General features: G+C 36.7%; 1 protein-coding gene across 4 annotated transcripts in view; it reads left to right on the top strand.

Annotated features, from left to right (window-relative positions):
- The window catches only part of LOC116995991 (aspartyl/asparaginyl beta-hydroxylase-like), a 62638-nt gene that overhangs the window by 21914 nt on the left and 13080 nt on the right, over positions 1 to 27644 (top strand). For 2 of the 4 annotated variants that reach the window (XM_033059153.2, XM_033059144.2), the window contains exons 5-10: positions 18915 to 19004; positions 21376 to 21450; positions 21936 to 22097; positions 24069 to 24128; positions 26333 to 26389; positions 26904 to 26948. In XM_033059153.2, coding sequence (XP_032915044.1) covers positions 18915 to 19004; positions 21376 to 21450; positions 21936 to 22097; positions 24069 to 24128; positions 26333 to 26389; positions 26904 to 26948 — 489 coding nt within the window. Of the gene's footprint in view, positions 1 to 2695; positions 3770 to 18914; positions 19005 to 21375; positions 21451 to 21935; positions 22098 to 24068; positions 24129 to 26332; positions 26390 to 26903; positions 26949 to 27644 lie in introns of those variants that run through there. The other 2 variants (XM_033059163.1, XM_033059172.2) reach the window with 1 other exon arrangement.

Here is a 27644-nt window from a genome sequence, read left to right as displayed (position 1 = left end):
TTGTCTTGTTAAGTGCATGTAGGGAAGTCGTGTGTTCTGCTCGTGGTAACTACTGAACAGACAAATATTTTGACTTTCATTCACTTTGATTTAAATTGTCAAGTTAAGACTTCCCTTGAAATAAAGTAGCAGTATCTTGTGAGTCTCTGCTTTAGTAGAGTGTGGCTGCTCTGTTTTTGTCACTATTTTCAGGTACTTGGTTACAATACTTTTGTGAGCTTTCCAGTTTTTACTTTGAAAAGCAGTTCTTGATTATGGGGATGAATGAAGAGGAAAAATAGATTATAAATCCGTTGGCAGGTTTTTGGTACTCTTTCTTAATAAACAAGATAAACATATGAAATTCTGTGATTTTTTTTCTTTAACTCAGGCTGAAGTGTTGCCTGAGGTTTTTTTGGTTTCTTTTCTTGTTTGGGTTTTTTTTTTTGCTCTTTTGGGGTTTTTTGGGTTTTTTTTGTTTTACTATTTTTTGTTTTATTTTGTTTTTTTATTTTTTTGTTGTTTTCTGGGGGTTTTTTTGTTGTTTTTTTTTTTGTTTTGTTCTTGGAGTTTATTTTGTTAAATTCAAAGACCATTATCTTAATCTTGGATAATTTTGGATAATTTGATAATTTTTTCAAAGAATTGCAAGGAAAGGGTTTAAGATGTTTTGTTTGGTGCTTTTTTGGTGAAGGCTAAAAAACATTCTTCCAATTTTTGTGGTTCCCTTTGGAGTCCTAGTATTTTCAAAGAAAATGGGCTGCTCTACTCCATTTTATAAACATAATTGCCCCAAAGTCTTATTCTTGACATAGTGCAAGAATAGGTGCATCTATATGATTCTATATGTACGAAAATGACTTCTGAAGACTGAGGTCTTTTGGGTGTAGCGTGCTAGTTTTTTTTCTTTTGTTGGAATTTTTTGGGAGTGGGGGAGTTTCCCCCATTTTGTTTTTATGAGATTCTGATGGACTAGAATGACACAAGTATTAATTCTGTATTTATAACTTAGATTGTACTTTTAGAATTTTTAGATTCAAGTTTCCATTCTTATATTGAGATTTTGTTCTTCAATAAGTATCCTTACTTTAGTTCATGTCTTTACATCTTGTATGAGCCAAATTTTGAAAACAGATTAGAATGACTGAGTGCTGTGCATAAAGTTGTTTATAAAATTTAATTTTTATAGAACTAAGCCATGGAAGAAGTTGGAGAGGGATATTTATAATACCTTGATTGCCTCCTGGATTCATTCTGTCAGTTTTAAACCTTTGGGCTATCCAGTGAAAAGTTAAAGAGAATGGCTGGTCAATCAAGTAGAGGTTCTGGACATCCAGGTACAAGGATGTGGAATATCATGGACTTGGAAGTTTCTTCAGAATTATCATTGATAATTTCACTATGTGCTGTAAGAAAAACATGTTGAAATGTGTTCAATGTCTCTGCCATGAACTTCTCTATCTTGAATGTTTCATTAACCTGCATCTAATACTGCTTTGTAATCTGCATGTGCAATGTGTTCACTTAATTTTATGTTTCAAATATCTGTCTTCACCTTTAGCTCACTTTTCTACTTGTCTTTTCAACACAAATGAAGATTTGTTCTGGTTAGAAGTGGGGGAAATTCCTCCCTCTGCAGCTTTAAAGCATACCAGTAATTGTTTGTTGTTGCCTGGTCATTCTGTTGTGCTTTTCCTTGAATGGAAAATTTGAAATGTTATTTAGTAACAACTGTAAAACAGTGATTTTAATTTAGAAAACCCAAACAAACCTAAGCAAGACCTCCCCAAAAACAGGAAGGGAAATAAGTTGTGGCTTATTTGCACTTTACAAATATGATTTAGATTAGTGGGTCTTGTAACATAAAATAATAACTTCTAATGTTAGGGACCTTAGCAGTGATGAGCTCACTCTCTGCTGTTCTGGCCTTCTCTACTTTTTAGCTCTTTACCCTACTTTAGATATTCTATATAACAAAACTTATACCCTGTATTGGCTACCTATTCATTTTTATCTGGTGTTCTGTATATCCTTGAGTGTGGAAATAATTCCTGAGGATCAAGTACATCATATAGAAAAATTTTATCATTGAAAAAAAATATTGAGAAACATGTTAAAAAACCCAAACAAGCAAACAAACTGCAAAACGACACCCCCAGCAATTAGAATCCTCACTTCTAAGCAAAATCAAAATTCTGCATGGATAAGAGTGTTATCCCTAACAGTGTGTCTGTGATGAGTTTGTTTATATACTCTTTGCTTTTCAATGTTATTCTTGGCCATCAGTTGCAAGCTCTCAAATTTGAACATGATGGTTTAAAAAATAAAGAAAACAAAATGTGTGATTTTAAAGTAGTAGAAGATTTACTGATAAAAAATTGTCAAAAGGTGTATGCTGTGGCAGAAAACCTGAATATAAATTTTAGTTTTAGGACTAGGAAAAAGGGAAAGCAAAGCTACTGCTGTTTTTTCTCTTTTTTTAAACTAAGATTCTGGCATAGTATTTTGCATGTTTATTGCCCAAATTATAGTCTGTATTGGAAAGATTCAACTTTCTTAACATCCTTCTATTTCCTAGTTAGCATTCCTGTAAAGACTTCTGTGACAAGAGATGTCTTTCACAGATCCTCCTTTTGCAGTTTCCTCTTTCCACCTAACTGCTGTCTCTTTTTTCCCCTTCCCTCTCTCTCTCTCTCTTTCCTCTATTCTTATATAGGCCTGACCAAAGATGGCAGTAATGAAAATATTGATTCCCTTGAGGAAGTCCTTAATATTTTAGCAGAGGAAAGCTCTGATTGGTTTTATGGCTTTCTCTCATTTCTCTATGATGTATTGACTCCTTTTGAAATACTAGAAGAAGAAGAGAGCGAAGCTGCAGATGATGTTGATGGTACGTCACAGAATGAAGGGGTTCAGGGAAAAAAGACTTGTGTTATTTTGGATTTACAGAACCAGTGACTGAAAGACTAATTTGATTGGCTTTCAAAAATGTCCATGAAATCATCAATCTAAATATAGCAAGAATTGATGGCATTGAGGGGAACCTCCCAAATGGACACACTAAAGATTGAACTAAAGTTAGCCATGCAATGCTGTTTCACTAGTTGAAAGCCTTTCAATAATTTTTCCATTTTTGTGACAGGATGACAAATATTACACAAGTGTGTAAATATGTAGAATAAAACATGTATCTGTGGTTGTGTAGTTGGTTTCTTGTATGTGCTTCAGTTTGTGCATTTTGTGCACACAAGTTACAAAGCTTAAGTGTAATAATCTCTACTGTTAACACTATAACATTTGTCTTTCTAGCAAACATTAACTGAAACATTTTATAACAGCCTTGATTATAAAGTATTCTAGCATGACTGCATTTTGTAAATACTTGTTTTTATGTTAATCCTTAATATAGACATGGCAATGATAATTCTCTTGTGAAATATAATTTTAATAAATAACTTATTTTGTGATTCACTGATTTCTCAGATAGGTTCTTACTTGTTCAAAGAAAAGCACTTCATTTATAAGTGCTTGAAAATTCTACAGAAACATTTATTTCTAAGTTAGCTAACATCTTGTAGTCAGAATCTTCTCTGTCACGTGGTTTATTCCTACTGCTTTGTCTGTTTTCAAACTAAATCTTCAGTAATTTCTTTAATATGACAATCACATCACAAGGGCTGTTCCAAATTTCTTTTCCTTTTTAAGGTGGGCCTTCTGTGGAAGTGGGAAGCTGTGATTATGTATTTCTAATGTAATACTGAATATATTAAAGACTAATTGGAAATTAGAATTTAATGTCTTCTATTCCTTGAGAAATTGAAGTATTTGATGTAGTTTTGCAAATTTGAATCTTTTTCTTGTGAAACTGTTTTATGACAGTTGTTCCAAAAATACTTTCCATGTGTGTGAATTCTGTCTGCTATCATGAAGTTACTGGTATAGAAAGGGCAGTTTATATCAGGTATCAATCAAATGCTGAAACTCAGCTGTCCTTTTAAAACATGAATAATGTACTCAAACAAATGACTATTAAAATTGTATGACATTGTTTTTTGTAATACCTGCTTTGCCTAAGTTTGTATTGGTTTCCTATATGAAGTTGATAGCCAACTTTTAACACTAGTAGTTGCAGGCTGAAATTATAACTTGTTTTTAAAATAAATAAAATTTCACTTACTTTGGCATGCAATTATAAGGCAATTTAACCTGCCTGTTTGAATAAACTTCCTCTAGGTCCTCCAATTCAGGGTACTATATAATCTTTTAAAAGTAATAAAAATGTACTATTTAAGTTAATTAATTAAGTTAAGCAAGTGAAATGTTGAGATGGGCTATGGTCACTTTTTCTTCCAAATATTTAGGGATTAGGATATAAGAAAGCTAACAACTTGTAAATTTAATGTTTTTTAAAACAAGATCTATGAAGTTCAAGGCAAAGAAAATAAATAAACCACTAAACATTATAGAAAAATGCTAGCAGATCTGGAATATTACTGAGCAGTTTGTTAGCAAGTGCAAGAAGCTTGCAGTGTCTGAGATGTAGGAAATAAGTAAGCTTGGGTTGTTTTGTATGAGAATTTTTAAAATCTTAATTTTTGAAGCAAATTTGAATTAGAAATAAGGGTTTCATCAATGTTTTGGGATAATAATGCCTCTCAGTGTGCAATAAAACATTGTCCTGGAACATTAAATTCTATGATGCTTTGGTAATCGAACTAGATAACCAAAAAGAGAGGGGAAACATCTGCTTTAAGAATTCTATATAATGAATTTTATACAAAATAGTTAAAAAATTAATTGATAAACTGGGAATTTTTTCAAGTGAAATTGAGGTAGATTGCTTGAACCACGAGAAAGGTACAGGCACTGGGATAGGTGATCAGTAAACAGTGAATAAGTTTAATGTCTGCTCCAGATATGAAATGCAGGCCAACAGAGTTCTGATTTGATATCCTGTAACTTCCTCGTTGGTTTTATTAAGTGTGTAGGCATCTGCTTGAGAACAATTATAGCAGGAATGAGTACACTAATTTCACGATTACAAGCCGCACCATTTTGACTAAAATTTTGCTCGCACACCGGCAATGTGGCTTACACTCAGGGGCGGCTAATATGTGAATAATTTTGTGACATTTTCAACCCCAGAAGTGCAAACCGAGGTGCTGAGCCGAGTACCGGCCAGTAAAACCCGGGTTTACACGATTGTTACAAATTGGTTAGTCTGTTGCGCAGCGGGTGGAGACGGGATCCTTGCTGACAGCGCAGGAGGGGGAGGGAGGCAGGGGAGCTCCCTCCTTCCCTCCTCTCCCGGAGCCCGGGGGAGGCAGGGGCTCCGTGCTGCCAGCCCAGCGACTCGGGAGGGAGGCAGAGGGCTCCCTCCTGCCTACCACCGTGGAAGTGGGGGCGCTCCGTCCCCTCCTGCCGCCACCGCCGCTGTGGGTACCGGCGGGCTCCGTGCCCCGCTGCCACCGCAGGGCAGCGCCGGGCCAGGGTGAGTGAGCCCAGAGGTGGCGGCTGGCCCCGAGTGGCAGTGCCAAGCTGGGCCACCCCAAGCGGGCTGAGCCCTCACAGCCGGAGCCGAGCTAGTAAACCCCCGCCGGATCCCGCGATTCTGTTACTATTTGGCAACTTTGTTGTATGTGGGTCTTCGCTGCGAACAATAGAGCGGTTTATAATCAGGTGCCGCTTGTGTATGGACAAAGAACGAAATGTTTGCCAACACCCGGAGATGCGGCTTATAGCCAGTGTGGCTTGTAATCATGAAATTACTGTAATTTATCAGGGGAGAAGGGGTGAGGGGTGGGTATAAAGACCTAGTGTAAGAAATAACTTTGTAGGGTACTTGATTTCTGGAAAATAGTCTTCTTCTCAGAAGTGGTCACTCTTGCCTGTAGTTGTTCCTGTTAACGTTTGAACCCTTACCTGTGGTGAGCGGAGCTCTCAGAACTCTCTGAAAGTTTGGGATAGGAGTTTGGTTTTCATGTGTTCTAGTAATGGTTGTGAGTACAAGCAGAACCTGGATAGTAAGGATGTTAATAAGAGTTAGTTGAAACTTCAGTTATATCAGCATGTCAGGCTTTTTGTTTGTTTGCTCATTTGTTTTAAAAAAGGCATTTACAGTAATTTCACGATTATAAGCTGCACCATTTTGACTAAAATTTTGGTCCGAACACGAAGTGCAGCTTATAATCAGGTACGGCTTATATATGGACAAAGAACAAAAAGTTGCTGTTTTAGTTTGGAGGACAGGTGTCTGCTGAGAAAGGCAGGAACTTCTCTTTGAAATGGAGAATGTAAACCCCCTCTCTCCAAATTATGATAATTTTGAAATCAAGGGGCTTTCAGGCAAAAATATGGGAATTAGGAATAACAGATCTTTTCTAGGGAAATCAAAATAGAAATACAGTACTACAAAGAAACAAACTCCAAACCCTGACAAAGTCAGAGTACAGCCTGACACCCTGTCAGGCAGGGTGTTGGTAGCAGTCCCATTAAATGGTGGCTGCGTCCTCCTGCAGTGACAGATGTGGCTTAGTTGGAGCAGTGCTCCGAAGGTGCAGTTTCCCTCCGGAGGTCCAGTGGTGATGTGGAGAAATCCGGTTTTCCACTGGAGTCCAGTGGAGAAAGGGGCTCCCTTAGTGTCCCAAAGCCTCTGTTTTTATCTTGGTAGGAAATGTTGGGCTCTTCCCCCTGACTGGAGCAACTTTCAGTGGGATGCAGTAATTTTATCAGTCACACAGTGGGACTCAATGGGCCATTAGCAGAAAATGACTGGCTAGAGGAAGGATGGGTTGTGAAAAGATAAAGAACAGTGCCCAACCTGGTTTCAATGGATGGCCCATTAGCAGATTATCTGCCATTGAGATAAGGATCACTGTCCCCACCCTCAATAGATGGTGATAGAACAGATACCTTTTATCACACTCTGTATTGTAACATGTGTCTTATAATCAGGTGCGGCTTATATATGGACAAAAAACCAAAAAGTTGCTGAAACCCAGAAGTGCGGCTTATACTCAGTGCGGCTTATAATTGTGAAATTACTGTAACAGCAAAAAAGTTAGGCTGAGTATGATGTGCAAATCTGAACAGTATCGCAATTTGTTTATGAGTCTGCACAAATTGTTTGAAATTAGCTGAGGACCTTGGAAACTAAGTTTTTAGTTTGATTGTTTGTGACTATAAAAATACAGTCATTAATTTTTTTTAAAGTATTTTTAAAGTGTGGGTTGAAAACTGTGGTGTATTGCTTTCTATTATTTTAGAATAATTATTTTAGAAAGCAAGGCTCTTGCCTTCTCCTACAGTTTCTGGTCTGAGAATTTAAAATAGGAGAAAAGTAGTAGCAAACAGTGTTTTTAATGTGGAAAATATATTGTTTAGGTGATAGGAACTTGCTGGGGTTTATACCTTGCAAAGAGTGAAACTGATTTTATATTAAATTGGACATGCAGTTTTCATTAGATAGCCTCATATTCCTTACAGTTAATTTATATTAAATTTTCAGATCTCTGGAAAAAAACGTCTGTGACTAAAATTGTAGTCTTCCAGTTTGTCCAACATTTTTAGAAACCTGTGGGATGTTTTACTTTGTCTTTTGTTGGTAAATGTCTGATATATTAATTGCCAGTCTTCAAACAAAACACTACATTAACCTTTGTAGCAAAGCTTTTGCTTGCTTTTGTGTGATACTAATAAAAATAAATTAATAGGGGGAAAAACCCTTAATACCCATACATCTGAAACGACTGAAAACTTTTGGAAGCTTTGAACCCCAGATTTCTGTGACCACCTTCAGCAGTATTTAATTTGAAAGTAAGTGTTATATGGCAGAGAGAAATCACAGTGCTCATAATGTATAGAATGACTTTTAATTGAAGAGAATAAAGAGTACATCTTTTAAAATTCATATTGCAAAATTGTTTTGCCAGTATTTTCTCCCTACCCCCTTTAAAAATTTTTCATTATTAGTTAGTCTCAATTGGCTGTCTGTAGAAGAAATCAAAGTTTTGTAACAGTTATTGGTATAAGTTGCATTAAGATAGCAGCATAGAAGAATATATTGAAGCATTAGAAATATTTTAATTTCATTTCACGGTCAGATGGGAGAGGTAAAACCCGCCTGTATTGTAAATGTCATTTGAGAGGTGGCAAAAGTTGTTGTGTACAGATCAGTCATTTTGGAGAGGTGTGTTACTGTAATTCGTGTTTGGTTTCCATCAGATAAACAGGTATCATAATGATGTCACAGTAGCATGAAATACATTAGGTATAGTCTTTCTTGTGGTCAGTTAGGATGTATGTCTCAAGATGAGGCCAATAAAGGCAAGATTTGCATGTTGGTTTCTTATATCTGCTCGTACAGGATGCAGCATAAACATCAGTGACTTCAAGAAACAAATGTTTTCTACCACATGTATCTGATCTGGATTTTTCTTCTGACATGAGGCAGTTAAATAAGCAACAGGTATTAAAGCAACGTATGGAGAATATAATGAAGTTTGGTGTTTTGTTGTTTGGGGGGCTTTTATGCTAGTTGTATGAATTAAAACTCTTGCACTTTGAGACATAAGGGCTTTGGTAAGACAAGCATTCTGAGCTCAGTTTAAGGTAAGTGGTTGTTTGCTTTCTGTCAGTAAACTAATATTGTTTAGCAGATGACCTCGTGTATCTAATACAGCATATTACAAATGCACAATTATAATAATTATGTGTGGGGGATATATGAACAATCATAATTTTTTCTGACTTGCAGTTCTGGGAAAGGAAAGTAAAGAGAAAAAAATGTTAATAATGATTTTGGCTTGCAGATTTGTATTTCTTCTTTTAGTATTGCAATTTTAAATCTGCTCATTTTCTGTGTGGTTAAGGAGGTTCTTGATGGAACATCATAAATTAAGGCAAGAGTCTGATCATCAGCCCTAGTGTTTAAAACTTGACACTTTATATTGTTAGCTAGGCTTTGCATAAATTGCAGTAAGGTAGCAAGTGCTCTCTGTCAGCTGTTTAGTGCTAACCTGGCCCATGTGCTTTCTGTGGTAAATGCAAAGTAGCCTCTCCTTTTTTCACATCTAAGTGGATAAACCACCTTAATTAATTACCTCACGTTTGTTTTGTGCTGTTGCAGGTTGTGGGTGTTTATGCAGGTAGAGGTTGTGGAGAAACTGACTTTCAGGAATTTTTTCACGTGGCGAAGCCTTTCATCTAGCAAGGCTATTAAAGTTCTCTGGGTTATTAAGTGAATCAAATAGCATTTGCACTTGCCAGATTGCTCAGTGTATTGTTAAATATGAGAAAATTTTTCATCAACATCTGGGAAACTGCTCATAAATGGAGAGCCTTTTGCCTGTTGTTTTTGTTCTGCAATGCTTATCTTTCTAAATAAAAATAGTATTTATATATTTTTCTTCTGATGCTTAAGTTCTAAATCTGTGCTCCCACTTGAGGGTTGTTTGTGGAGAATGTTCTTGCAGGTTTTTATGGGGAAAAATAGAGGAAGTGGCTGGACTTTGTTGCAGAGTAAGAATGCTTTGTAATATTCCCGAGCTTCAAAGGATCAGTTAAGATAGCAAGTTGGTCACCTTTAAACTCTATATGAAAATAACCACTTTGAGAGGAGTATTTAATTTATAGAATTACTATCTAAAGAGGTTATTTATAAAATATTGTAAACCTATCCACCTAAGTTAACTTTGAACTCAACTGTTTAGTTAACTAACTCCAATAGTAGCCATTTCTGACATTTGATGATATAAATTGTGTATTTTCTTCTAGCATTGCTAGCATTGGATATTTATAATGTGGGATTGAGTGGAAAAAAGAAGAAACTTTAAAACTAGCTCAAAACAAGTGTGAAGCCACTTGAATTGGACTTTTATAGAATAAGAGTCCACAAGTTCAACTACTTGTTTTGTACAATTCTGGACATTTGTTTATGTGCCCCTGTGCTGTAAGAGCCTAAGTCTTTGCCATGAATTCGCTTAGGTGCCAGATTTTGTCACTGGACATTGCTATCTTGGAAGACAAGGTGGTTTGCACCCATCTTGCTTCAGCCTAATTGGGACTGGCAAGTAAGGCTTCCCTGTGCTGTAGGGATTTCCCCTTGTAGGGATCATGTCCTGGTGGAAATCAAGATGCTGCAGGATTTGGCCTTGTGATTATTGCATAACACTAATGTTTAAAAATATATTATTTTACATACGTCTCTTGTGAACAGGTCTATTAAGGATATGTTAAAGTTTACATGATTTATGCAGTTTTGCAATGAATTGATAATTTGCTGAAAACTGTCGTGCTATTCATTGCACAAAAGCAGATTGAAGCAAAATTACTGCTTGTCTGAACATTTAACAAGTGAAATAACAGTAATCAGTGAACAAGGTATTTTGTAATCTTTCAACATAGTGCGTATATGTTTAGTTTAAAATAACTTGAAATATCTGTATGATAGCTTTTGTATCTACTGATACTTGTAAAATGTTACAGGAAAACATGTCAACACATGTTTTTAAGAGTTTCTTAAAATATCTAGTAATGTTTAATTTTAATATGAAAAGAGGGGATGAGCTGGAAATTTAGATGGCTTTGTGCAACTTTTCTGAGTACCTTTTCTTGTTTATATTTTCATTGATGATGCAAATGAAAGTTGGTGTTTGTTTTTCCTTTTATATGAAAAAAAATGTTAACTTATTCTTCCATGCACCACTTAGAAATAGTAAGACTGAATAATGATTTTAGTCAAGTTAGAACTCTGGACTTCAGCAGTGGTGGTAATCTATGAGGGAAGAACTTGAAAAACTCATATCCCAGGTATGAATTTGTAAGGAAATTATTCTAAAGCCTGTATTTTTACTGGACTTAACCCTTTTAAAAACAATTTTGGCCATAATATCAACACTTGATATTTTGAAAACATTTAGTATAGAAGTTAGATGCAAGGTCACTACAATGACTTTAATTCTAAAAAAAAAAAATATGATTTAAAATTTTAAGTATAGGCTATCAGAGTATTGTTTGCTTTTTTCAGATGAAATGGTGTATGTGCCACAGTTTAGGTAGATAGTATTTTCTGGAAACCTAAACTCATGGTGCAGATTTTCAGTGTAGGTATTTTGCATGTCTGAATGAGAAGCCTAGTGTTGAGACATGGGAATATATCTTCTCTTTTAATAAGATTATATAGGAGTTTAAAAACACATAGTTACTGTATCTTTTCAGCTTTGCTTTGCTTTCTTTGTCTTTTACGTAGCAACCTACATGATTTTTGTGGTTAAAATTGCTGTGTTTATGGGATTTAAGTCTTAATCCACAGCATCATGATAGTGATAGTCCAATCTCGTTTAATGATATTAAAAAGATGAAGCTAAATATTATTTAGTTTTTGGGAAAGGCTTTTGGCTTTAGCTTTTGCTTCATGCCTCTTTTGGTAGTAGCTGTGAAGTGCAATCAAGAAGCTGACTGCTCTCAGTTTGTTAGTTACAATGGGAAAAGAAGACAGCACCTGATCTTGGAGAATAAGGTTTATTTTTTTCAATAAAAATCCTAACAGTCTTAAGTAGTCTGAAGTAATGCAGTAAGTATTTTAACTCTAACGAAATGGTAACTGCTTTTTGGGCAATACCTTTTCCAAAACATTTATTTTCCTTTGGATAAAGAAACATATATTGTAATTTATTGTAAGAAAACAGTCAATTTATATACTCTGCAATACCTGTGTACTTGAAGGCCTTTTGAGTTAACAGGTTTATAAAATATTTTTAAAATTTTATAGAAACATAAATTAGTGCATTTGAGAGGGGAACAGAGAAATACTTTGCAGACAAATCAGAGGGGGTGTTGGTTATAATTATGTGGCAACACTTGTCTGGAAAGAACTGAGCAATCTCCTGCTTCGCAGATACCATGCATCTGGTAATGTGGTGCTTTTCTTTGAGTAGTTAGACTTCCATATCAGTACTTGTGATAGTCCTGCTACTGAAGTTGCTTTATTCTTAATGAGTTAATATTTTGTATTTTTCCATAGCATTGTAGTGTACTATGTAAAGTGAACTTTTTACATAACATGGCAGGTTGGGAAATTTCATGTCAAGTTTATTAAACATCACAAATATGTTCATAACCTATTTCCATTTTGCAACTAATTAGGTGAGGAGCCAGGAGGGGTAGCCAAGAAAAAAAGTAAACTCAAAGGTATTTTTAATGTTCTTTATCCTGTGGAACTTTATGCAGATAGTTATGTATGAAATGCATGTGCATTACAAATACCAGCTATGGGTTGTAATGTTTACTAATATTAGCTGTGATGGTTAAATATTTTCTAATGGTGCAGCAAATTATTGTTCTTGCAAATTTTCAGTATGTTTTTTAATACCGATTGAAATATAGTGGCAATTTGAGTGCTTTCCTAACTAGAGATTATATTTCCTTTGTGTGGATTTTTTTACAACAGATGTCTTGTTTGGATTGTAAGTAGTTTATGATAACCTGATATTCTGCATGTTTTTAAGTAAGATTTTGCTCTGTGTGAAATCCTCTTTGTTATCTTCCATGAATTCATGATACTATTACTATATTGTAATTGGACTTGAGTGCCTTAATTCTTCTAAGGCTGTATTTTAATAGTTTCATCTATTTTTTTTTCCTGTGGGAATTGAAATTTAGACAAAGTTCAATAACTTCCCCTTTAATGTTATTTGCAGGATTGATTGCAACATTTTCTAAAAGCTTAGTGTGGGATAGCTTGCAACCAATTTATGCCATATATTTATTTATAATTACATTGCTGTATGAACAGGTCATAGTGTTGAAGACAAAAAAAGCTAATTAGCCTCAGCAAACACCAAGGTACCAGATGTACTTCAGGTGCTTAACTTTTTATATCTGCTCAGTTATCTCTGGGCAGAATGAACCTATGCAAACAGTCTCTATGCTGCATTAACAACATATAGACTGTAAGCAGTATATGAAAAATGCAGGCTGTTCACCATACAAACCTTCATGAGGAAAAAAGTATATTTGCTAAGGAAAACCCATTTCAGTGTGACTTTTCTCAACTTCTTGCATCAAGTTGAAATTTTTAGGATTTGTTCCACATTGTGCTTGGTATAACTTGGTTGCAAACTGCATGTGTCCAAGAATGTAATAAATGTCGCTTAGCAATTCTTTCCTGAGTTTTGGATTATATTTCAAGGTTGGATATAAGCATAAGAAATGCCATATTTCAAATGTTTTATGTCAACAATCATTTGGAAGAAAGTAGGATGTGATTCCTTTTAGACTGAACTATGTAATCGAGTTGTTCATTCCACAGAAATGTTACACAGCAGCTAGCGGCAGACCTGTTTTTTTGCCTCAACAGACTGCAGTCTCTTTCAAAAGTCTGAATAAAAATAGAGCTGTTTATATGTAAATGTCATTCTCACTTTCTTAATAATGTGGGAGTATTAATTTCAAAATTAAATGGAAATACTGCATACAGATTTAATGGAAAAATCTCTGAGTTTTTATTGACTTTAAAAATACTTGTTCTAGAGAATTCTACTGGTACTGACAAATATTTTCAAAATTATGGTAAAGTGGAAGTAAATATTGAACATTAAACATATTGAACATAAATTTCAAGAATTCTGTTCTGATTGTTCATATTACATATTATCTGTATACTCTGACACAGCCAAATGTGAATTAAGTAAAGAAGCACAAGAGACACAACTCCAAAAGCAAAACAAAGAAAAAAATGTTACTGATAACTGAAAAGCAAAGTTGTAAGAACCAATTTACAGTTATTGCTTTGATTTCACTGAGTTTAGTCTAACCCAGTTAACTGTTTTGGACTTGATTTATTTCATCAGGACATTGCTGTTTCTTCTTGTAATTCTCAGTATGTACTTCAGTTATCTTTTCTAAGTCTTTGCTTAATATGAGGTAGCAATATCAATAAAACATTGTATTATAAATTTGTGTAATAAACGTTTACAACTGTTAAGCTGCTGTCAAAGGTTCAAAATTTATTGTGACTTTCACACTCACAGGCAAAAGTGCTTGTAGCATTCTGCAGAAGTTAACAGTAAGATAATAGAGGCATGGTTTTCTCTAGATTAACGCTTCATTTGGATGCAGCTGCAGTATAAGCCAAGGTTATTTGCTGGCTGCATGGTGTGAGATGTTCCTAAAAGTCAAAACTAATTTGTTTAAATTGCTTGAAGCTTAGGAGTTAATTATACAAGTTTAAATCTAACAAAAATTAAATAATAATTTGGTGAAAGCTTTTACATGGTTGTTCATAAGATTTTTTTGGCCTAAGAATGGTTCTCTTATTGAACATTTCCTCTTTTTTAAATGAATAAATAAAAAGTAAAAGAAGCTATTAAAGAATCACTCAAGAAATTGAGGGAGAAGCAAGAATCCAAGAAGGAGGAAAATGAAGAAGAAAAAAAGAAAACCAGGAAAGGAAAAGATGCTACTGATCGAAAGGACAAGAAAGCTGTTGATTTGAATAAATTAAAGAAAGATTCTGACAAGGCTAAAAGAGACAGAGGAAAGGAAAAAGGCCTAGATAAAAGTATAAAATCCAAGGAGACTACAAAAAAGTCAGCCAGTGAAAAGGATGGCGCTGTTCAGGCGGGAAAAGACAAAGAAACAAAAAAGATAGTTAAAAGCCAATCCAAGGAAGACAAGAAAGAAAAGAAATAAACAAGAGTTCCTGTTCCTGTTCATTCTGCTAATGAGGAACAGACCTCAAGAATGTAAAATTCAGCGTATTTATATGAATGTGGTAAATATGGCAATAAGAAAATAATGTTTTCTGGAAATAATTGTGAACAAAGGCTATATATACTATTTTTAAAAAAACTGTTCAGTGTGTACTGGTATTGTAAACATGAAGCAGAAACATCTGCTGTGAAACTCAAGTATGTATATATGTTGATGTGCCTGGCTATCAATGTGTATTGAAAATATTCAAATGTCAAATTTATGCCAGTTATTTCAACTCTACTTAAATATAGGTTTGGGTTTTTGTGATTTGGGCTTTTTTTCCTTCCTTGTTTACTTGTATTTGCTTAATGTGGAAATGAAAGTCTAATGTTTCATATGAAATGCCAGTTTAAAAGCAATATTAACAGACTTATCTGGACACATGTAGTGGAAACTCAAAATATTTCTATTTCACAGAACAAACAAGAGGAACATTAATAGTCTGTAGTGTCGTAGGAGTGAAACAAATAAATGTAACTTATTCTCTGCCAAACTTTTTCCCTAAGGAAACTGTTTTTTCCTGAGAAAACTGTTTTGTACACAAATAGTCAAACCAACTTGAGTGTTGCACTTTATCATAAGACCCCAGGGTATACTCAATGAAAATATTCCTACGTTTTTGATCCTATGACAATATGTTTCTGCTTTTCTTCCATTCCCTATTTATTTAATTATTTTATTTCTCTATATTTGTATTGGAAAGCTTGATGCATTATCACTTTTTATTTAACTATGTCCTGATTTTTTTCCAAGTTTGCCAACCTTTTGGTAATGAATACTGGTGAAAATTAGGTCACCTATTTCATCATTGATAAGTGTTGTATTCCAGTTACATTTAAGAGGTGGTATGCTAGTACTACTCTATTCTGGTTGAACTTGTTTAGGAAACAGCTTAGATATTTTTGCAGCGATTATCTTCTTAAACACTTTCAAGTGCATGATGCTTCTATAAACAAAATCTTGTATTAGTTTGTTCTTACAGCTTCTGCATTTTTAGCATCAAGGAAGGATTTATCCAGCAGTCTCATTAGAATAAAGTTGCAAAACATTTTTGCAGAGATAGTAGAGAAATTTCAGAATATTATTGAATCTACAGTTGTTTTCAAGTTTATTTAGAAATTAGTATTTTCCAAATAAATTTGAATGCAAGTGTATTGTGTGGAATTGCACAATATAATTACACAGGATTCAGAACAAAGTTTGTAATGGAAGTTTAAGATTGATTCTTGATATAACGCAGAATTAGTTTCAAGAAAACAAAATTAAGGAGTGAAATTGAGAGTGAGTATATATATACATGTGGATGGTAATTTAAGTTTGAAGTCCTGAAGGTAAATTCTGTTTGTGGTTTTGGTAAAATTTTGTGCATAACAGTTGGCAATACACTTACCTCAGCTGTTCCATACATATGTCTGCATCATGCATTGATCCCTACAGTTATAAGGTACGATAATAAGGTTAAAGATGATTTGATAATTTTTAAAAATATTTGAGTAGTTATCAAAAGTAGTTGAAATTAGAGTTGTAGAAAACAGTACAGTATCTTAGGATTCTGGCTGTGATAATTCACGGAGATTATCTACTCTGAAGTATTTTCTAAATATTTATAAATTCATGAGGAGGGAGGGAAGAGATGTGCATCGTGAACGTTGCAGTGCCTAGCAAAAAATATGAGAGAACGAAGATCTAATAAAAGCATTTCCATAATGAATATTTTCTGTTAGGTTTTGATGATGATACGTGTATTTATTCAGCTTTGCTCTGGTAAGTGTTAAAATGCATATTTGACCACAGGAGCATTCAAATCACACTTCTCAAGGATGGGGGCACAATGTTGTAGTGCATATCACTTTTCATTTTCTCCCGTAATGTGACAGAACTTGTAACTATGTGGGAGTGAAATTTGAACTGGATTGCTCTTCTGATTAACATATTGTATCTATGGCCCAAAGTTTATGGGGTTCTGGAAAGGTTGGGTTGTTTTATTTTTTCCCTTTCCAAAGTAAATTTTATATAGCACTCCAGGCTATACAGACAGCCACAAAATAAAGTATTTTTGCCCCAGAGATCTGTTGTGTTGTTGTATATCTCTATGAAATATTATTGTCATTAAACTCAATGCAACAAGTTACCAGATGAGCTCAAAAAATGCACCAGACAAGTAAAAGCTAAAGGTAATTTAAATAAACAGAAGAGAGAAAATAATATCTTACAAAAAGTAAATGATTTAGTATATTACATACTTGACAAGATTGAACAGAAATCAGTGTTAAACATGATAGCTGTGTATAAAAAGCTTGAAGGACAAGTTGAGAAATGTGCAAGTGAAACAAAGTCGCACTCTCAACTGTTCCTTCTTTCCTGTTAAATACCGATAGTGCTTGTTGGGTGTGGAATATTGACTGTATTTTGAAATGCTTTGAATTCATATGTTGTCCATGAAGCAGAGTATGTCTGGAACTGAACATGTGGCTGGTGGAGGATACAAAGACTTATTTAAAGCAGTGTATGTGTAAAGTAACTGAACTGTGATGATTGTAGAAGGAAGTAACTTCTTACTCTTGTAGTCATTAATATTCCTGCAGGAAAAGATCAATGTCTTAATGATGTTTTCTAATATTCTAGGTAGGTTTTTATTTAATGACATAAAATTGGCCAAAAACTAAGTGTAGATTTGGCATTTTTCTTCTAACTTTTTATTTTGACTCCAAAGTGATGGAGTCTTAGTTACACTACTTTTGGATGCAGCCTAACTGCCTATCTTCAAATAATTTAAATTTAAAGAATATAAAAAGATAGACTTAGTTCTATTGTCCTGTAACCATTATTTGAAATAAATACATGCTTTTCTCAATGCATAAAATTTCTCTCTAGTCTACACAAATGTGGTTTGAGACATACTAGTCCAATGTACATTGAGATATGTTTGACTCTGATAGAAATGTGGTAGTTATTATTTTTTAATTGTACTCACTTGAAATATGAATTATATTTATATTTCTTAAATGACACTTAAGAGTCACTGTTACAAGATTGCTAGTACTACAGGAGTGTTCATTATAGTTTAGCCTCTGCTGAAAAACTATTAGCTGTTGAAAAACTAGTTTTCTTTGGGCCATGGTATGTGTTGAGAAGGAAGTCTTATCTTAATTGACTTGGATGTAGGATTATAGGCAAATGCCATTTGGAGGGGACTTTGGGAGATCCTTATTCCAACATCCTGCTCAAAACAGGGTCATTTCAGAGGAATGACCAGGTTGTTCTGGCCATTTTCCAGTGTGGTCTTTCAAACCTTCAAGGATGGGAATTCACAACCTCTGTGCAGTCTTTTCCACCAATTTCACTGCTGTCGTAGTGATGGGGGGGTTGTGGGTGTGTGACTTTTTTCTTATACCCAGTCTGAACCTCTTGTACAGGTCTTGCTTGAACCCTCCTAAAAGGAGAGTTGAGAGGACAATGAGTCTAATACCAACACATTCTTGAGCATATGATGTCTTAAGATGTGACATGATCCATGACAGCTGTATCTTTATCTCCTGCCAAGATGATGGTGTTGATCATTACATCTGTTGATTGCTTTCTTTTCACTGTGTTTTGATCTAGAGACTGTGGTGTAGGTAGTCAGGATCTTTGTGGTAAAATTCTATCAGTCACACTTTTTCTATAGTCATTTAGTTGTCAAACAAGCTAATCTTAACCTAGTCTTCTACGATGTAACATGAATTTAAAGTAACTCTTCTCATTCTGTGCAGCTTTTCATAAAGTTCAAATTAGTTCTTCATAGAACCTATAAAATTGATCATATGAAGCACTTTTTGCCCCAAGTGAAAAAACTAAAAAAGAAAAATTTGCTGCCTATTTTTTTACTGGATACTGAATTGATGTTGAGAATACCATAGTAATTTGTTCAGTTACTTTGAAATAAAGGCAAGTGCTTAAATTTCTGTCCCTTTTTACCTCCTCATTGTATGTTTGTCTTCCAAACATCTTTGTTTACTATCTGAATACACTTTAGTCTTTATATATATCACTGTATATTATGCCAGCCCTGTAATTGTGATTGTTTGAATGCATTTTTGGTGAGTGTAACATCAGTTAATTTATTTGAAAGAACTTTCTTATTTTATAACTGAATCAGTTCAAAAAAGGCATAAAGTTAACTTTATAACTGAAAAATGCAGGCCTTAAAGAAAGATCTGTCCCAGCACAGCCAACATCACCAGAATCTGAGGAGACTGTCCAGCCTGAAGAAAAGTCATATGTTGAATCAGGTAAGACCTTCTGTGAATCTTAGATGAAATAAAAGACATAGTGTCATTTACATGCAAACTCTTTTATAGATTTTGTATTGCTTATCTACTGAAATGTATTTACCAGGAATCCTATGTATAACTTCGTATAAATCACTGACTGTGAAAAATGTAAAATTTCATGGTTGCCATTGTAGCTGTATCACATCAAAATAACTTTCTGATGATGTGCGGTTGTGGTTTGGATTGATTTCCAACTGTATATCCAACCAGAATAACAGCAGATTCTTCACCTTAAAAAAGCAAACAAAACCCTCTCAACAGCCAACTTAATACTATAGTAAAGTACAGTAATTTCACGATTATAAGCTGCACCATTTTGACTAAAATTTTGGTCCGAACACGAAGTGCAGCTTATAATCAGGTATGGCTTATATATGGACAAAGAACAAAAAGTTGCTGTTTTAGTTTGGAGGACAGGTGTCTGCTGAGAAAGGCAGGAACCTCTCTTTGAAATGGAGGCTGTAAACCCCCTCCCTCCAAATTATGATAATTTTGAAATCAAGGGGCTTTCAGGCAAAAATATGGGAATTAGGAATAACAGTTCTTTTCCAGGGAAATCAAAATAGAAATACAGTACTACAAAGAAACAAACTCCAAACCCTGACAAAGTCAAAGTACAACCTGACACCCTGTCAGGCAGGGTGTTGGTAGCAGTCCCATTAAATGGTGGCTGCGTCCTCCTGCAGTGACAGATGTGGCTTAGTTGGAGCAGTGCTCCTGTACAAGTTGCAGTTTCCCTCCGGAGGTCCAGTGGTGATGTGGAGAAATCCAGTTTTCCTCTGGAGTCCAGTAGAGAAAGGGGCTCCCTTAGTGTCCCAAAACCTCTGTTTTTATCTTGGTAAGAAATGCTGGGCTCTTTGCCCTGGCTGGAGCAACTTCCAATGGGATGCAGTAATTTTATCAGTCCCACAATGGGACTCAAAGGGCCATGAGCAGACAATGACTCCCTGGAGGAAGGATGGGGTGTGAAAATATAAAGAACAATGCCCTGCCTGGTTTCAATGGATGGCCCATTAGCAGAATATCTGCCGTTGAGATAAGGATCACTGTCCCCACCCTCAACAGATGGTGATAGAATAGATACCTTTTATCACACCCTGTATTGTAACCTGTGTCTTATAATCAGGTGCGGCTTATATATGGACAAAAAATGAAAAGTTGTTGACACCCGGAAGTGCAGCTTATACTCAGTGCGGCTTACAATCGTGCAATTACTGTACTCACTTTTCTATTAAAACTACTAGTATATGATAAATAAAATGAATGGAGCTCCTACTGTTAAAAAAATAGTTTAAACGTTTTTAAAAGTCCTGTACTGTTAGTAGAATGTATTAGAAATAAGAGAAAATGTTTTGCATATCACATTTCACATACGTGATTTGCATTAGTGTTATTCAGAGAGTACATTTTTTTCCTATTTATTGAAGAGGTTTATCCTATGTGATATTTATGTGAACTTAATACAGAGGCATACAAATACAGAACATATGGCCAGTGGAATCTATGGAACATAGATTTTGGTTTAAAAGACTTTTCTTTGGATATAATTTATAATATATATAAAGATGTGGGTGGGGTTTTGGTTTTTGTGGCACCGTTTTTCATAGCTGATTTAGCATTTTGGATCTATATTTGAAAATGCAGCTGTTGTCTGGTTTAGAGCTTTTTGTCAGATGTGTCATTGTAGGGTTTCTCAATGTTAATTTCAGGACGTTTATATGAAGACAACACTTCATACAAATTTCTGTTCTGTCCTGGTCTGGTGTGTTAGATGGCAGTCGCTTGTGCATGAAACCAGTTTCTGATTTCTCCTGGCAATTTGTAGCGGAACAAGACCTTGATAGTGTAATATTAATATCTATTTTCCCAGTTTATGTAATAGGCAGAATCCTACTGCTGCAACTCACATTTTGTTGTCAAATATGACTTGCTAATGCTGCTGCCTAAATTGTAGGAAAATAATGGATAAAAGTGTTAGTAAATTGATTCCTTAGAAGAGAGTTCTTGGTTTGAATAGTTACCTGAAGTTGTTACTATCCCTGGAAAAAATATATGGACAAAAAATGCAGTGTAGATAAATTCTCCCAATTTATTTTCAGATGGACAAATCTGATGTGATTGTTGCAATACTTTCTCTTATTGGAGAGTAAGCAAGACAAAATTGTTTTTCTAATTGTGTGAGTTGCAGAGGTTCACCAGGTCAGTCTCTAGTGAACTTTGTGAAAGGGATTAAGAACATTATGGAGCCTACTAAAAGCTGCAAACCTTGACTTAATATTTAGATTTTGCCTTTTGCACTTACCTTCACTGCAATTTATAATCCTTTTAGAGCACAAGACTGCTGACGTGGAAGTGGAAGAGGAAATTCAATCTATTCTTCATGAAACTCTCCATTCCCAGCCTGGTAATGCATTAACACTTAGAAATCACTGAAGGGTTTATAAATACTGCCATAGGCTAGATGAATCTTAGAGTCTGGTTTTGGTATGCACTTAAAGTACTTTTGCCTGCACAGAACATTCAAATCAAATAATTTGTCATTTTCAAGAAAATTCATAAAGTTCAGTCACCAGATCCTAAAACTCTGTCTTTTTGTCCAGACTTGTTTGGCAGTAATAGCTGAAATCAGTCATTTAACAAAAGCTTCCTCAAAACACTGGGCAAGAGTGGACAGAGCAGTGTTGGCCTTTACTGTGAGCAAAGAAGGTCCTGGCAAGTTGGGTTTATAATGCTGGATAAAAAAACCTGTGCAGATATGTTTTTAATCACTCCCCGTTCTCTTTGGACACTAGCTGGAAAACACAAAGGGTGTACTGAAGACTGAATATTTGCTGGTAATAGAATATACCGAAGAAAATTTATTCGCTAACAATCTGCATTATTGATTAGGGGAAAGACATGAAGATGTAGATGAAAGTGTAAGTGACCAGTGGCAAGTAAAGGAAGAAATACATGGAGAAACTTTTGAAACTCCTGCAAAAGATGATATCCTCAGAGAATTTGAGAATGAAATTCCAGAAGCATATGAGACACCAGATTCAGTTCAGAAAGGTATCTGAATGACTAGATATATTTAAAAATACATTTAAAACCTGGACTTGTAATTTCCACTTAAAATAGAGCCTTAACAAGAGTCAACCACAGCATTGTTTAGCAAATAAATATATTTTAAATCAAAATGGGATATTTTAATGCTATCTGGTTTGGAAAATTTTTTTAGAATTTAATTACAGTACAGTAATTTCATGATTATAAGCCACAGCATTTCGACTAAAATTTTGCTCCCATCCTGGAAATGCGGCTTACACTCTGGAGCAGCTAATATGTGAAAAATTTTCTGGAATTTCCAACCCCGGAAGTACAGCCGAGGTGCCGAGCCGAGCACCTGCCAGTAAAACCTGGGATTGCACGGTTGTTGCAAATTGGTTACTCTGTTGCGTGGCGGGTGGGGGGCGGGCTCTGTGCTGGCAGCGCTGGTGGGGGAGGTGGGGGCCTCCCTCCTTCAGGCAACGCAGCCTGAGGGAGAGGCGGGGGGGCTCCGTGGTGCCATCCCCGCGGCTCAGGGGGGAGGTAGAGGCTCCCTCCTGCCGACCGCGCAGCCTGGGGCGGAGGCGGGGGCTCCCGCCCCTGCCTGCCTCCGTCACTGCAGGAGCAGGCAGGCTCCTTCCCCTCCTGCCACCGCTGCCGCGGGTACCGGTGCACTCCATCCCCACCTACTGCCGCTGCTGCGGGAACAGGGGGCTTCTTTCCCTCCCACCGCTACCACTGTGGGTGCCGGCGGGCTCCGTCCCTGCCTGCCGCCGCGGGGCAACGCTGGGCCAGGGCGAGCGAGCCCGGCGGCAGCGGCAGCCAGCCCCAAGCGGCAGCGCCAAGCTGGGCCACCTGGCCCCGTCGGCAACCCCGAACAGGCTGAGCCCGCACGACCGGAGCCAAGCCACTAAACCCCACAGATCCCGCGATTCTGTTACTACTTGGCAACTTTGTTGCACGCGGATCCTCACTGCGAACGACAGAGCGACTTGTAATCAGGTGCGGCTAATTTACAGACAAAGAATGAAGTGTTGCCGACACCCGGAGATGCGGCTTATACTCAGTGTGGCTTGTAATCATGAAATTACTGTAATTTCATGACTATAAGGTGCACTGGATTACAAGGGCACACTTCCGGGTGTCGGCAAATTTCTGAACTTTGTCCATATATAAGGCACACCGGACTATAAGGTGCACTTTCCTTTTTCAGTGAGGATCCGCGCTCAACAAGGTAACGAATTAGTAATGGAATCACGTGATCGCGGGGTTTACTGGCAGGTGCTCAATTTGCAAACATTTTTCACAGATTGGTGTAACCTTTAAACGCAGCCCCAGGCACCCTCCCTGTGCTGTGGGCCCCGGCACTCCCACCCACCCCCGGCGCTAGCTGGCGCGGCTCACGGCTTGGCCGCCGCAGCCGCCACCACCTCTCCCCCTCGCGCCCGGGTTACTGCCACCGCCTTTCCTCCTTGTACCTGGGCTACCGCCGCCAGGCTGGCCTCAACCCGGTGCTACCCTGCCACCACCAGGTGGCCCTGGCTTGGCGCTGTGCTACTGGGGCCGGGCGGGCTCAGCTCAGGGCTGCTGTGGGCTCACACTTCATGGTTGGCAAATTTCCCAACTTTGTCCATATATAAGGCACTCCGGGATATAAGGCGCTCTTCCGGGTTCAGACCAAAATTTTAGTCAAAAGGATGTGCCTTCTACTCATGAAATTACTGTACTATTCTATGTGCTTTCAACAAAATTAATCTGTGCTCCAGATATGCATATCTCTCCCCAATAGAGGCATGAATATAATCATACAGAATGGTTTGAAAGGGTCTCTAAAGATCAGTCTGTATATACATATCCTGCTGCCATTAGAAGAAATTAGCTTAGAATTTCAGCTTAGAAATATTACTGTTATTGCATAATATCTGTTAGAGGGTTTGTGGTATTGTTTGTTGATTTAAAAATGTTAACATTTGTGTAAACGTATTTGTTTCTCAGATGCTGATGCTCTGGTGGATGATGTTGGAGCAGTGGAGTCTGAATCATATGAAATTCCAGGTATCTTTGTTTTTCCATACTCAGTAATAATGGTTTTCTGCCTCAATGTAACATATTGTATGAGAAAGAAAAATAGAAAATATTAGACTGGTTTAGAAATATATAATTTTGAATTTGGATTTTTTTTTCTCAATAGCTACTTGTTATTGTCTTAGAGAATTTTTCTTAAGGGATGATTGTATCATACTTGCTATTGAAAATCTTTATTACAAATAACAGGTGAAAGGTAGGGAAACTTTACTTTCATTGGTGTAAAAACTTTTTATTTACTGTGTATTTCTGACTGTTGTGTATGACTGGGCAGGCATGTGGTCCGTGGCTGTACAGTCTAAAAAAGGGATGTATTGCTTATATTGTCTTCGTACAGTCTATAATACTAAGATTCTTCTAGACTATTTTTCTTGGCATTAGGACCATCCAGTTCTTTGTGCCTTTCCTTCAGGAATGTTTGTTGCTTTGTGTCTGACTCTACTAACAGAGAGTGAGTCAACACCAAGGTTGTAATTCTGAACTATCCTTGTTTTGTCTTTCTGCACATCTTGAAAGCTTTTTGAAATTTGGCTTGGATTAATCTGATTACCTTGTAGTCATCTTCATGTTATGCTTGATGTCATGTACAATGGCATTAGCTCATCTTTCCCATGATGAAGAAGCATTAAGTGGATATTGCAGTTTCCCTACTGTTTGATAAGTATTTTCTTCAGGGTTCTAACAGTTTCTTTAGCGTATGACAGTCTCTTGCATTTACAGTAAATTCACGAATACAAGCCGCACTGAGTATAAACCGCATCTCTGGGTGTTGGCAAATATTTCGGTTTTTGTCCATAAATAAGCCGCACCCGAATATAAGCCGCTCTGTCGTTCGCAGCGAGGACCCGCGTGCAATTAGTAACAGAACCACGGGAGGGCGGGGTTTACTGGCTGAGCTAGGGCTGCTGACGGGGCCAGGTGGCCCAGCCGGTGCTGCCGCTCGGGGCCGGCTGCCGCTACCACTGGGCTCGGTCACCCCGGGTCGGCGCTGCCCCGCGGTGGCAGGCAGGGACAGAGCTTCCCCCGCTCCTACGGCAGCGGCGGCGGGCGGGGACGGAGCTTTCCCGCGCCCGTGGCGCCGGTGGCGGGCGCGGACCAAGCACCCTGCCTCCTCCCCGAGCTGCAGCAATGGCTGCGCGGGGCTCCCGTCGGCTCCCCGAGCCGTGGCAGTGGCGGCGCACACTTCTCCCCCCACCTCCCCGGGCCGCGGCAATGGCGGCGCGCACTTCCCCCCCCCCTCCCCGGGCCGCGGCAATGACTGCGCGGGGCTCTCGTCGGCTCCCGGAGCCGCGGCAATGGCGGCGCAGGGCCCCCGTCGGCTCCCCGGGCCGCGGCAATGGCGGCGCGCCCCCCCCCATCTCTCCCCTGGGCTGCGGCAGAGGAGGGAAACATTAGACAGTGATTTCTGTTCGTACTAGGCTTCTTCTATTTCACTAAGTATTAACTCTAGACTTTGCAGTTGTGTTTGGTATCACAGATGTAACAGAAAAATAGTTTTATTTATTTGATCCAGCTAAAGCTGTTTTTTCCAAACTGTGTGGAATTACTGTTTTAAAATCCAACCTATTATACTTCCAAAGTAAAAGGATAATACTTTACCTTCAGTACTGTGTTTTCTCATATGTGTCACAGTGAGTGTATTAACAACATTGAAAAGAATTGTAGTTATAGAGGAAAATAATCCTCAAATATAGCTAGGTAGTGAGGGGAAGTAAATTGCTCTAAATCTGAAGATTCCAGAAGTGAAGTAGATATTTTGCAAGGTCAGTTTCTGGTTCATGTCTTGTCTTGTATAGATCCATCACCAAGTGAATCTCCTGCACATTAGTAAAGAAGATAATTTTGCAATTCTGAAGATAGAGGATGTTTTCCTTTTTTTAATTCATATTAGAAAAAGTATTTAAAAATACTGATGGAGACTAATGGCTCTCGTTCCTCTAGTTTTCCTACAGAGAATATAGCAGAAGGCTGGAAGAGAGAGTGGCCCAACACCTTCCATTAGATTGCCATGTGTCAGGCTGCAAGTGTCACTTTATAAAGTTTTAGTTTTTCAATTTTCAGCTAAGGAGCTGCACTTAGTCATTGACAGAATTATTATGTATACAAGTTAAAATAATGAACATATTTCATATTTTTAATTTCAAGATATTTATTTATTCATATTTAATTTGCAGCTTTAGATGATTATGTTGCAGATTTGGAAGAGAGAGTAAGTGATCCAGATACTCCAGGTTTGTAAGTTTTCATTACTTCAGATGACAATATAATCACACTTTTTAAAATGTGCTACAAAGTGATGTGTCATATTGACTGTTTCTTCACAATTTTCAAATGGTTTTTAGATAATTTCAAGTAGGCTTGATTTTTATGCCACTATGTTACCATTACATTTGTAGGCATAACACTCCATGAATCCAATCTGCTATTACTTACATAAATATTTTGTTCTGTTAGGAATTTCCCAGTCTAGTCAATGGATTGATTATCCTATACCTACTTATATTCCTAACTTCAAACCCAAATGCAAATATGGGTAAACTTATTTTACTCTGTTTTACGGTGTAATTCCTAGACGTGTTTTATAATTCACCTGTCACTTTCAAATAATGTATTGTAGTATTAACTCAATATGATTATTTCTTTCATTTTTGAGCTAAATATGTGGCTTTTTAAGCTCTCTTGTGTTATTTAGCTGTAGCATGAAAATTCAGTTGGAATATAAAATATGAAATATTTCTATTTAAGGTGACTCTGAGGTAATGCCAGAAGAAGCTGTGGAAGATTATGCAGGTAGAATCCAAAGTCTTCTTTCTTCTTATTGAAGTTTCATTTAATTTTGGCCCTGAGCCAAGACAATTGTACACACAAAAAAAGCCCAAACAAAACAAACCACAACAACACACAACACCCAAGACTTTGGAGTTCCTAGTCAGTATTTTTTCAGAATGTAAATTGAAAATGTAGACATAATAACTTCCTAAGGAAATTATTCTGAAACCTACATGAGTGCTACTTCTCTGTAATGTTAGCTAAATGGGCAGAATAATATTTTGAGGGTTGAATTTCCAGGAGAATGGATATTGGTATTTCAAATTGTATAGAACTGTTTGTGTGGGTAAAAAGAATTTAAATATGCCAGAGATGTTGCAGTCAGTGTGATGTCAAGAGGAAAGTAGTATCTCTAAGTTTTTTTAAAAACAAGTAAGCCGTACCAAGCAGATGCCAAAATTGCACTGTAAAAGTTAGTTATATATAAAAAAGATGCATAAATAGTTCAGATTCAAAATACTTATGAATATTTATGAACTATATAAGAAACCCTGCTGATATTGCTTTCTTTTTTAAGTCTATCTTTTGCTACCAGAAAATCAATCAGTTCTGCTCACAGGATCTTTTAGAAATCTTCACCTTTGCAGTCTTATTAACTTTATTACAGTATGTACTACTATAGTTTCAAATATTTTTTTGATCTGAATAAACTTGACA

This window comes from Catharus ustulatus, chromosome 1, assembly GCF_009819885.2.
Source record: "Catharus ustulatus isolate bCatUst1 chromosome 1, bCatUst1.pri.v2, whole genome shotgun sequence".
NCBI lineage: Eukaryota > Metazoa > Chordata > Aves > Passeriformes > Turdidae > Catharus > Catharus ustulatus.
This window is presented reverse-complemented; position numbering and strand designations above follow the sequence as displayed.